The sequence below is a fragment of the Dryobates pubescens genome, chromosome 20 (genome assembly GCF_014839835.1).
Source record: "Dryobates pubescens isolate bDryPub1 chromosome 20, bDryPub1.pri, whole genome shotgun sequence".
Classification (NCBI taxonomy): Eukaryota; Metazoa; Chordata; class Aves; order Piciformes; family Picidae; genus Dryobates; species Dryobates pubescens.
In genome coordinates, this window is record NC_071631.1 from 4,741,109 (window position 1) to 4,752,846 (window position 11,738).

The 11,738-nt window shown below is 46.9% G+C and overlaps 1 protein-coding gene across 1 annotated transcript; it reads right to left on the reverse strand.

Moving 5' to 3' along the window:
* Window positions 1–267: 267 nt before the first annotated feature.
* Window positions 268–11,707, reverse strand: MTF1 (metal regulatory transcription factor 1). Its single transcript, XM_054170542.1, has 11 exons — window positions 11,629–11,707; window positions 10,841–11,299; window positions 6,442–6,680; window positions 5,903–6,034; window positions 5,276–5,349; window positions 4,658–4,791; window positions 4,294–4,371; window positions 3,197–3,296; window positions 2,486–3,042; window positions 1,685–1,751; window positions 268–1,032 (listed from the first exon to the last, which is right to left on the reverse strand). The coding sequence occupies exons 2-11, from the start codon at window positions 11,252–11,254 to the stop codon at window positions 650–652; spliced, it is 2,178 nt and encodes a 725-aa protein (XP_054026517.1). The 5' UTR covers window positions 11,255–11,299; window positions 11,629–11,707; the 3' UTR covers window positions 268–649.
* Between the last annotated feature and the right edge of the window lie 31 nt (window positions 11,708–11,738).

The following is an 11,738-nucleotide window of genomic DNA, read 5'->3' on the forward strand; positions in this document are numbered from 1 at the left end:
TAACCATCAGCTCCCACTCAGTGATGTGACAATCCCATTCCAATTCAACTGCAGACAAACCATCTGTCACAGTCATGCCAGCTCCTACCACAGCAAAGACCTCTCCCAGGCTCCCCTCGTAGTGCATGGTTAGCATCAGACATAAAGAGACAGAGAAAATGATAGACCCACGGAGTTGTAACAAAGACCCACTTGCTGCCAGTACCTTAAACCCAAATGGAAGTGATGTGCAATTGGAGACAAACTAACCACCCCACCCCACCCTTTTTTTTTTTCTTTTTAAAAATCCTTTTTTTTGCACATGAGTAACTTTTAACTTCTGTGTTCACATATGACAAGCAAAAGTGACAGACAGTGCAGCCAAAACAGTTCATATATAACTTAGCTTTTTTCTGGTTTTATCTTTTGTTGTTGTTGTTTTTACCTTGGTTTTTTTTTTCTGTTTAAGATAAGATTTCTCAGAGATGGATGTACCTGGGATGAGACTAAGATGACATCTGTGAAGCAGAAATAAGCCACAAAACTTCCAAAGAGGAAGGGGGAAAAAAAAAGAGAATCGATCCTTCAGTTTCTGCTTCTAAGGAGAAGGGTTTTACCCTCCAGGTGCAAAAAAAACCAACCCCAAACAAACCCAAAATCTGGAACATCTTCACTTGGAGAAGCTGCTATTCAAACCAATTTCTTCCTCACCCTGCAGTAGTGCTTCGATTGGAATTATGTTAGAGGGGGTGTCAGGGCTCTGGAGGGACAGGAAGTCCGAGACATCCATGGCACTTAATGTTTCAGTCTGCGAGTCTGAAGGGGTCACTATCTGACTGCTCTGCCCACACGAAGGAGAAGGGGAAGGGAAGGTCTGAGGCTGCAGCTGGGGAGCTGGCTGCTCCAAAGCTTTAGAATCAGGTGAGGAACATTCCTTCTTAACAGTGGCTTTGTCCTTGGCAGAGTCTCGACAGGCACACTGACACTGGCAGGCCTCCTCCTGCTTGATAATAATGACAGGAACACTGAGACCAATCTGCTGAACAGGGCTTCCTGAAGGTGAGACAAAGACAAAATACAACGGAACTACATCATTTCACAGCAGGGAGAGAGACAAATCACCTTTGTTAAACGAGATCGTGTGCCCCTGGCAGCAGAGATTAGCTGTTACTTTGTTCAAACACAACAAACACCTCCAGTAGATGATCAATAAGAAAGTGGCAGGTACTCTGCCGTGAGAAATAAGGACAAGAAGCCTTTTCAGTCTGCACCCAGGCATTAGAAGTCTGATCTAACATTTTTACACACCACAGTGTCTCTTCTCTGACAACCACTGCAACTTTTACAGCGTCAAAGAGCAGTCTTCAAGCCCCCAAGTCCCTAAGCACCAACCTGTGAAGATGATACAACATTGCACTTTATCTTGCTATGTGAGCTCCATTAAAATACCATTTTTATGACTACTGGATCTAATTTGTGAACCTAGTTATCTTAAAAGTCGTTGGAGAAACTACTACAGGACAGAGCTCAGCACAAACCTATATGCTGGCAGCAGACTGCACTTGAAAACCTCAGGAAGGTAAAAAAGGGAAAGGATTTTTTTTCCCCACCATTTTTGCAAGCAATAAAAATCACCACAAGTGCTGGTCAAGCTGAAAGTGCTACAGAGAGAGAGAGAGAAAAGCAAGTTCAGAGTCAGGCTTACCTGTGTTGCCAGCTACTGGTAATGCGGTGGTAAAAAAAACCTTTTCTACTACTTTTGGAACTTGTGGCTTTAAAGGAAAAAAGAAAGAGAAAAACATCTGAGCTGGTTTCAATCAAATTTCTGTTGTCCTAAGTCTGAAAGATTGCAATCAAAAGAAAACAGCTGCACATATATTCCAGAGACAGCACACAGGAGAACTAATTCAAAATGGTATCATTCAGCTTGGTTCTGAGCCCTGTTCTGGTTGTCAAAGAAGTCAGCTATTGTTTCAGCAGTCCTAAGGATGGGGAGCAACCACCCTCCACACACACATCCCCCTCATTAACACAGCCTAGGGGATTCTGACAACTGAGAAAGCCTACAGCTAGCAACAGTATTCCCAAAGCTAAAGCATGAGGGCTCAGGTCTCCAGATTTCCCAGAGAACAAAGCATGAGGACTCTCAGCTCTCCAGACTTCCCAAAGCATGGGGACTCTCAGCTCTCCAATTGATTAAACCCCAGATATGTTCTTGGGCCATGTGGTATTGTCTTGGATAAACCAAGCTGTTACCTGCTCTGAGAAGTCTGCAACTGGGGACAAGATTTTTCTGTCCTCTGGATTTTTCTACCCATGTTCTATTTGTTTCTCTCCCTGCTTTAGGGGCTGCACTGGTGATGTGTCTACACACATTAAGGTGATAGGCATTCTACAACACTGCATCTCAGCTCGTGTCTTACAGTTCCAGGTTTGATCCTTTCCAAGAACAAGGGCTCTAGAAGGAAGAGCTCCAGCTGCTCAAGAGCCTGCTGCACACACTCACCATTTGTTCTTGGCTTTGTGGGGAACCAGTGGCACCATTTAAGATCCATTGCAAGTTCTGCTCTCCCATGACAATGCTGGACTGCAGGATAGCAGTGCTCTGCGAAGGAGTAATGGTTATGGTTGGGTTACTGGTCAGAACAGGGTTTGCACCGACAGGCACAGTCTGAACCACAGCTGGCAGGGGCTCAGCAGCACCGGGCACTGCCGGGGCAGGGGCCCCAGCCACCACTGACAGTCCTGGCACCATGGGCTGCGGCGGGGGCTGTGGGGGCTGCAGGAAGTCTTGGTGACTGGCTGCAAACTGTGTGCTGTGAGGAACAGGCACTTCTGGGGATTGTAAAACAGTTGCAGGATTTCCAAATGCAGCTTGCTGTGAGCTGGTTCCTATGGAGGAGGGAGCAGCGGGGGCTGCTGAGGCTTGTAGTGCTGAGTGGGAAGGCTCAGAGATGCCAAGCTGCAGGACCAGGGGAAGAGACAAGGATGCAGAGTCGCCCGTGGGCGGTGGAGCAGCAGGGACCGAGTCCGTGTCGCCGTTAAAACCTTCCATCAAGGCAGCTGCCAAAAGAAACACATCAGTTCTCATGAGATCTGAATCAAGGACCTTTTCAGTGAGCTTATCAGGCAGCAGGTGGATTTCTGCCCAGTGAAGCACCGCCACCTCCACACCTCCAGACCAAAGGCTCTCTGTAAAACCAGCCACAAGCCGCACCTGTCTGCTGAGAGTCTTCCTGGTTTGCAGGCTCTGGGCTCTGGAACATCGACTCGAAGATGCTTGCTGGTGAGATTGTGCTAAGGTCTTGTCCATGTGTCTGGTGAATGAAAAATAGAGGAAGAAATCAGATAATGCCCTGTCTCAGGCCTCCACAAACAATGACAAATTCCAGTCAGGCAGCAAATGGATGTCAGAAATAACTCTCCAAGCACCAACCACCTCCAGGAAAGGCAAAACTCCTGAGCATACTCCACTTACCTGCTGTAAAAGGACAGTTTTATATTATCCACAACCAAGTTTACCAACATAACGAGCAAGTCCTTACAAAAATAAGTCCTTCAAAAGTAAAATACATTCTTCTGCATCCACACTTTGTTTAACCCTTATTTCTTGTAATACTCTGTTAGAAACAGAAACAGACGTGAAATTGTTCTTGGCTGTTTGCAAGGCCTTTGCTGGGACAGAAACAAACCAGCTCCATTTAGGTTATATCCTGGACTGTGCACCACTGTCACCCAGCCTGCCCGAGGAACAGAGCAGACGAAAAAGCTGCACACTGCTTCCACACCAAAGCACAAAAGATGACTCTCTCTCATCAGTGGATGATTTTCCTCTATGGAAAAGTTCAGCTCAGACAACAGTTATCAATGAGCAAGAACATTACTGCAGTAAAATCACATGCAGAGCCTTTAAAAACCAGGCTGAATGAAACGCTGCCTATACTGGAGGAAAATCCCCCTTCTTCACTCTGTTACTCTGCTTTTAGGCAGAAATATTTACATTTTGTTCCAGCAGTCCAAAATGGACAGCAGTAATAGGTCATATTTACAGGCTCAACGGGGTGTGTAAGAAACACACATTTCCTCATTAAGACACACTAAGCAGGATCAAATCCAGGCTCTATCCAAAGACAATCCCCTCCCCATGCAGAATGAAAGCCTAAAGCAGAGCATGCTGGAGGGCTGAGCAAGCAACACACAAAACACCAGCCACAAGTATCTCATCTGCTGTGCCCTCCTGAGCAGGATGAGCAGGTTGCCAGCAGAAGCACAACCCAACTGTCAGTTTGAGGCCAACTGATGCCAGTGACTCACTGTGTTGGAGTTCTCCCGCAGCTCAGAATCTGTTGAGATGAGGCTCAGGTCACTCAGACAAAGTGAGTGGCTTGTATCCTGTGCAGCAGAGAAAGAAATTCAGTTTCATGTGTTAAAAAGGGTCAGAAAGGCTTTCAATTCCTTTTAGAATCCCTACAATCCTGCCCATGCAGACATTATTTTACTTCTGTATAACCCAAGTCTCAGGTCTAAAATCAAAGAAGCAATTTTACCAAGCAAAAGATATTTGGTAGCATTCAGGATTTTTAACATCTCTCACACTACTTCCAAAATGTTAAATAACCTAGAATTTTAAATTAGCATAGGAACAAATCAGCCCACAGGAAAGAGAAGTGCTGCTAACCTCAGACACGTTGTTATTGGGAAGTGCATTATAGGACTGTCCTTTCTCGTGACCTTTCATGTGACTCTTGAGGCTGTACTGTGTACTAAAAGTCTTCTCACAGCCATTACTGGGACAGAAGAAGGGTTTCTCCCCTACAGGCAGCAGAAAACACATGTAACAAACTTACAAACATTATAGCATTAAAGCACTTAAGAGTCATATTTTAACAAAAACATTCAGCACTCCTTGGAGTCTTGCAGAGAACAGCCTCTGTTTTACCATCCAGACCGACACAAGAACACAGAACTGAATTCTCACACATTATTACTGGCATGTGCCACACACCCAGGAAACTCAAGACTTGACAAGTATAAATAAAATATTGAAGGTGGCCCTGGCCCAGGCCCAGGAGCCTGCACTTGGCCTTGTTAAACTTCACAGGGTTGACATGTGCACAGCCCTCAGCCTGCCCAGGTCCCTGTGGGTGACAGCCCTTCCCTCCAGAGCATTGACTGCACCACTCAGCTTGGTGCCACCCGCACATTATATAGAGGTATAAATACATAGGAGGATTCTGAGAGTTGGTATGAAGCAAATAAGCTCAATTAAAGAAAATAACAAGCCCTTGGGACTTACCAGTATGTGTCCTAACGTGTGTTTTAAGGTGGTGGCTTGCAGCAAAAGCCTTCCCACAGCCGTCGTGCTCACACCTGAATGAAGCATCACAGGAGGGTTAACATCAGCAGCACCAGGCTTCTCTGATGCATTAGTTACAACCTTAGATCATGCTCTGCAACAGTCCCAGGACCCTGAAGAGCAGGCCCAGCACTAATCTGTGACAGAACCAAGGATCTCCCACCAGCTGCTCTGCATGACAGACCACAGCAAGACTCTGAACAGGGTGTGAAGAGTCAGGCATGAAGTCAGCGTTTGTTGGGGCGGGGAGCAGGGCTCCTTCATGGAATAAACACTTACTGCTTCACAGCAAAGCAACAACACAATTTAACAGGTTTTAAAAACATGCTCATCGTGGCACACACTGATGTTTAAAACAACAACTTGACTCTTCTTGTCTGTGAAGACAACCATTTCACCCACTTGCAGAGGCAGCTGAGGGAGCTCCAGCACAAGCACACTCACACACCAGCCGCCTTCACCTCCTCATGAGAAGAGTTTTTCACTCAGGACAGCAACAGCTGCCCCATGGCACAGTTACAGCTGCCCCTTTGCACAAGTCCCCCAGAAAAGGTCCCAGGTGCCTACCTAAATGGCTTTTCTCCTGTGTGTGTCCGGATGTGCTTCCTCAGGTCGCTGTGCGTTGTGAAGTATTTACTGCAGCCTTCTGATTCACAGTTGAACGTTTTCCCTGTGTGAAGCCTCTGATGTGCTTTCAACCTGAAAAGTATGCCACAAAAGTCCTTCCTAGGACTTGCAGGAAGAGACAGCCCCTGAGGCAAGCAAGCCATTCATTCAAAGGTGCAGGACAGGATCAAAGGCTGGATGTGTTTGGAAGTGAAGGCAACTCGCTTAAGGAAATAACTGATGGTGCTTCCCAAGCCCTTAAGCAGACCTGAGAATTCCTCATGCATCATTTTCAGCACTACTGTGATATAAATAAGCTAAGTATGTCATTGCAGGTCCTGTCATCCTACTCCTGGTATAGCATTTCCACATTTTGAGGGGGCTTATATTTATATCTGCAGGAAGGAGAGTGACAGTTCCATTCAGACACAAACAAAGCAGATGCAACCTGTCAAACAGCAACAGCCAGCTCTGGAGAGCCAGGGGCAGAGCCTCCCTACCTGTACAGGGTGTTGAAGGCCTTCTCACAGCCCTGCACGTCACATTCAAAAGGCTTTTCCTTAGTGTGCACTCGAACGTGGATTTTGAGGCTGTAGGAGGTAAGAAAGGCCTTGCCACAGCCCTCTTGATTGCAGACAAAAGTGTACTCCCCACGGTGAGTCTTCTGGTGAGTGCGCAGGTTGCCAGCAGTGCTGTAGGTGCGTGGGCAGCCCTCAAAGGTGCACTGGTATCGCTTCACCTAAGGGGCAAAACACTGCAGGCTTAACATTTACTGGAACCCAGACAGGGTAGAACTACAGTCAGACATTAAAGACAAGATTTTGACCTCAAAGGCAAAGGGGAAAAAAAAAACCCAAATTACTCTTTATTTATCTAATGTAAGATTTCTCTGCACTAGATGAGGAAGGGGGGGCACACTCCAGAAGCACACTGATTTTACAGAGTAACAGCAATCTACGTGAAAAAAGAGAGGAAAAACACAGTTTGAAATGTTTGTAACTAAAAAGCTGAAAAAGTAGTTGGAAAGGATGCCAAGAGGCCATCAATCCAATCCACTGTCCCCAGGTGTGGCACCTGGCTGCTCCTGGCAGAGCTGCTTACATGGAAAGAAGACAGACAAGGGGAAATGTGCTTTTACAATCTGACCCTCAAAACGGGCCAGATTCCCATTCACACCTCAAACAAGAGCTGTAGCTTTCCTCATTCCCTTCAGTCTAACTATCAGTCATCTATTACTTCATTTTATCTCAAAACCAGCCTTTGTTGTGCTTTGTTCTTCTCTCCTGTGTTTAGAATAGAATTAACCAGGTTGGAAAAGACCTTTGAGATCATCAAACCCAACCTATCACCCAACACAGTCAGCACCTGAAGTCTAACAAATGAAAAAGGTGATTTACATGCCACAGGTTTCTGCATCATCAAGGAACAACTTCACATTGAACTGAATTTGGTCCCTTCCCAGCATCTGCAACAGGCAGAAAGAGGCCATGCAGAGCCTTCCAGTGTCAGAAGGTTTAATTAAATCTTGTTCTCTCTTATGACGCAGAAGGAATAAGCCATCTGATATGCCTGAATAAATTGATCTTCAGCAGTAATTAGCAGGCCAATGGCTTTCATTTTACCACTGCAGTTAGGAAATCTTAACATCTAAGAGTGATTAGAGTCCAAGAGAGGACTTGATGGTTGGCAGGCAAGAAGCAGGAGTGTTCCAAGAGATGTTATTTGGAACACTGAGAAAGGCAACGTGAGCCACGAGAGAGGAGCAGGATCCTGCAGGTTTAATGTTCTAACAGCTGGTCAGGGAGAGGACACAGCAGGAGACATGCCAGCAGCTCTCCTCTCTGCCAAGACACAAAGCACCCATCTCACAGCACCCAGCATGTTGCTGAGGAAAGGGCTGGAGACTGCCTCCAAAAACCAGACCCTGAACTGTAGGTTGATACCCGGACTGATGAACCTGTACCCAACCAATGCATCACTTCTGTGGGTCTCTGCCATCCCATCACTCAACAGCTGCTTTTTTCCTTTATAGACACCCCTCAGAAAAGAGCATTTGATAGTCAGGGTTCCTTGTTCCCACAGCTGGCAAGCTGAGAACAGAGTAACATGGGATGCCTTTATCACTTGTCAGGGAAGTACAAAACCACTCTCTATTTGAAGTTGTGCTCCTCTCAGAACAATGGAAATTTCAGCTACTGTATGAAGCAGGAGCAACAGCAGGAACATCACAGTTGGTGAGCAATGTGAGTGGTACACTACACCAAACCCAGATTCTCCCTTGGCTTTGCACAAGGCAGTAAAAAGAGAGAAGATGACAAACACCCAGTGTTCAAATGGAACAATCAACCTCAATGATACAACCAAGCAGTAACTTGAAGGGGAAAATATTTTGGAGGTCTGCACACTTTTACTCACTCAGCATTATCAGAAGGAAACAGTGATTTCACTGAAAGGAACTTGCCCTAAATTTATACTTTCAACCAAGTAACAGTTAGCACTAAATATTCAGACACTACAATAGTTATAAGATAATTAGAAAGTCTGGTTGTGTTGAGTCAGCCAAAACCAAAGGGCACAGACTGGTAACACACAGACACAAGGTCCCAAAGTCCATTTTATCAGACAGGAAGGGACATGTTACCCTCACCAGGGATCATCAGATTCAGTACAACATGTATCAGTACTGAAGTAATGTTCCCTGCTGGAGTTTTAAGGCTGCTGGCAATTAAAATTTTACAAACTGCATCCCAGAACATTCTCCACAGCACTTCCTGTAACACACAAGAGGTCTGACACCAGCAGGAACCACCTAAAAATCAAGTGGAGCCTGTTAAGCTTTCTAGGTGTTTACATTAGGACTAGAAAGTGAAAGGAGCACATGAATTACAAGTGAAGGATTTGGCTTCTAGCTGCCAATTAAAGGAAGAAGGCAGTGATACTTTCAGCTATGCACAATCCTTGCAGTGTTCCCTCTTCCTCGAGGGCCAAAGCTTCGTTTCACAAATCATTCTGGGAGGGAACAGCACGGGAAGTTCCACCTCTTTACTGTAAGGGTCAAGGAGCACTGGAACAGGCTCCCCAGACAGGTTGTGGAGTCTCCTTGTCTGGAGACTTTCAAGACCTGTCTGGATGTGTTCCTGTGCCACCTGCACTAGATTCTATGGTCCTGCTCTGGCAGGGGAGTTGGACTCAATGATCTCCAGAGGTCCCTTCCAACCCCTAACATCCTGTGATGCTTCAGACAGAAGCAATGCTCCCACTATGCTCAAAGAAATAAAATGGTCTGTGAAGCAGCAAAGCATTTCTCTTTTCACTTTAGGAACAACAGCACATCACATAAATGCAGACTATGCACAAAAACACCCAGATATTGCCCATAAAGACTGGTGGTTAGAGTGGCAAGCATCTGAGAGAGAACAAAAAGGCCTTGTACAAGATGGAGGAGTGTGATCCATGCTTAAGGCTTATTTCCACTGCAATGAAATCACAGTGTAACTCTCCCTTGACCCCAGAAAATTAAGTGGTGGAAAATCAATTAATATAAAGGATTCATCAGCAAATTCCAGGTTTTAGAAGGCTTTTCTAAAAATGAGGGAAGAAGAAACACAATCAGTTGAGTTGCACATGCAGCCACCAGCACCTGTTCAGCTGCACAAGCTGCTCTTAGACACTGCAGCTGCACACGTGGTACCCATGAAAGGAGAATGAAGCGCTGCTATGACTGACATACAAAAATGTTAGCAGCTAACAAGGTAGTACACAGAAGCTGCTGGTACAAATAACAACTGAGCAAGAGGAGTTCTTTAGGCCTAAACCAGGCTCACTGAACAAACCTCTGGCCAGATATGTCTTTACCTACAGAGCTGACCTCCTGCAGCCCCATCTCCTCACTGCCCAGCATGTGGTGACAATGGTTCCCTGCTCACCTGAATTATTCAGTGCTCAAACCCAGCTTCCCTTCTCAGTAAGGCTCACTTCTGCAGTTCTCTGACACCCAGTATCAATTACACAAGGAGCTGATATGACTGATCCTGGTCCAGACCCTTGTACAGATCACCCCTTAGTTAACTAAGAAGGGCCAAAAGAGAAGCACAACGTTGGCCTTTCACTCAGATCTGCACTACTTTTGTGCCTAAAAAAGGCCAGACTCAGCCTGCACAAGCCCTCACCACTTTGCATGCAGGTAGAATTCATTACAGAGACAGAATTAAAGGTAATTCCCGTTTTTAACGGGTAAGGTGTCTTAAGCTTGCAAAACACAGGAGGTGGTAGGCTACAGTTTCCCTTACTTCCATCTGACAATTTCCCTGCAAGTGACACAATAAAGCAACAAAGTAATTTTAAGTTTGAGATCTTAAGTTTCACACTTCAGCTACCACCAACAGCCTGGAACTTAACCTGCAGCTTGGATGCACTTATCTCACAATGGTTAAGAGCAGGAACAGCAGAGATCACCTTCTTTTTAGACATCACTGAACTTGGGAAACAACTGCCCAACCAAAATAAAACCAGGAGAGCACTCACCCCACACATTATAGACATAACCACATTTTCAGTACCTCAGTCTCCTACTCTCTGATGTTACCACACATCACAAAGTGTTCCCTGCCTGCCTCACAAGGGAGAGCGAAAACTGATGACACTCACAGCTTTGCTGCGGACCCACTAAGTGACCAGGGAAAAGTTCTGCCCACCAGCACAAAGCACTACAACAAGCCAGAAGAGGCAACAGATCCAAGAGTGCAGTTCACTTCACTAGACAGGAAGGAACCCTTAAGAACAAGGCAAATTCTTGTCTGCCTTCTGGCAAAAAGCTTTAGGAAAAAGCATTTTCAAAGCATTTAAGGCCACCAGGGGAAAAGCACATTGCACATAAAATTCATAATCTCAGCCACTTACTTCTTTAAGCTTAGTTTCTGGGCATTCAGATTGCAAAGTGAGCGTTGCTCCTTCAATATTTCTTGGCATAGGAGTTGAACCAGGATTTATTGTTAGATGAATCTGATCTGGAGAAATAATATGTTGCACATAACCCTGGGACATTCCTTCATGATCTGCTATTAAATGAAATCCTTCTTCATGACCCTCTGGCAAAAAAGGCAAGTGATCACCACATTGTCCTTCATCCTCATCGTCTTCCAACACACTGTGGTCCTGTTCTATTAGAACAGTTGTCCTGTCATAGACCGTCCCAGATGACGACGAAACCAGCCCGTTTTTATCAGCAAACCTCATCATATTATCATCTTGGGTTAAATCATCTTCCTCCACTTCATAGTAGATAACGTTGCCTTCAGGGCTGTTTTCCCCCATGGCTCACCGCTTCTCAGTGCGATACCGTGCACCTTAACGACTCATCTGCAACAGAAGGACGGGCGGCTGGGGTCAGGCGGTTCTGCCTCGCCGGCCCGGCCCGGCCCGCGCTCCGCCCTCAGACGCAGCGCCTCGCGGCCGGGCAAGTGCCCCGCAGCGGCAGCCACCCCACCAAGCCCTGGGCGGGCGGCAGTAGAGGTGCCGGGCCGTGCGCCGCGGCCCGTCACCCCGCGGGCCGGGGCAGGCGTCCCTTCCCCGAGCGCGGCGCTACCCCCGCCCAGCCCCGTGCCGCCCCGCGGGGAGCCACCCGCAGGGCCTGCTGGGGCCGCACCGCCCCCAGCCCGAGCGCCAAGACGCGGCCCCGCGGCGCTCACCGAGCTCCCGGAGGCGGCGGCACCTCCTTCCCCGCCCCAGCGGCACCATGATTTCCAGCGCACTCACTTCCGCTTCCGGCCGCGCATGGCCCGACGGGAGCGCCGCGCCC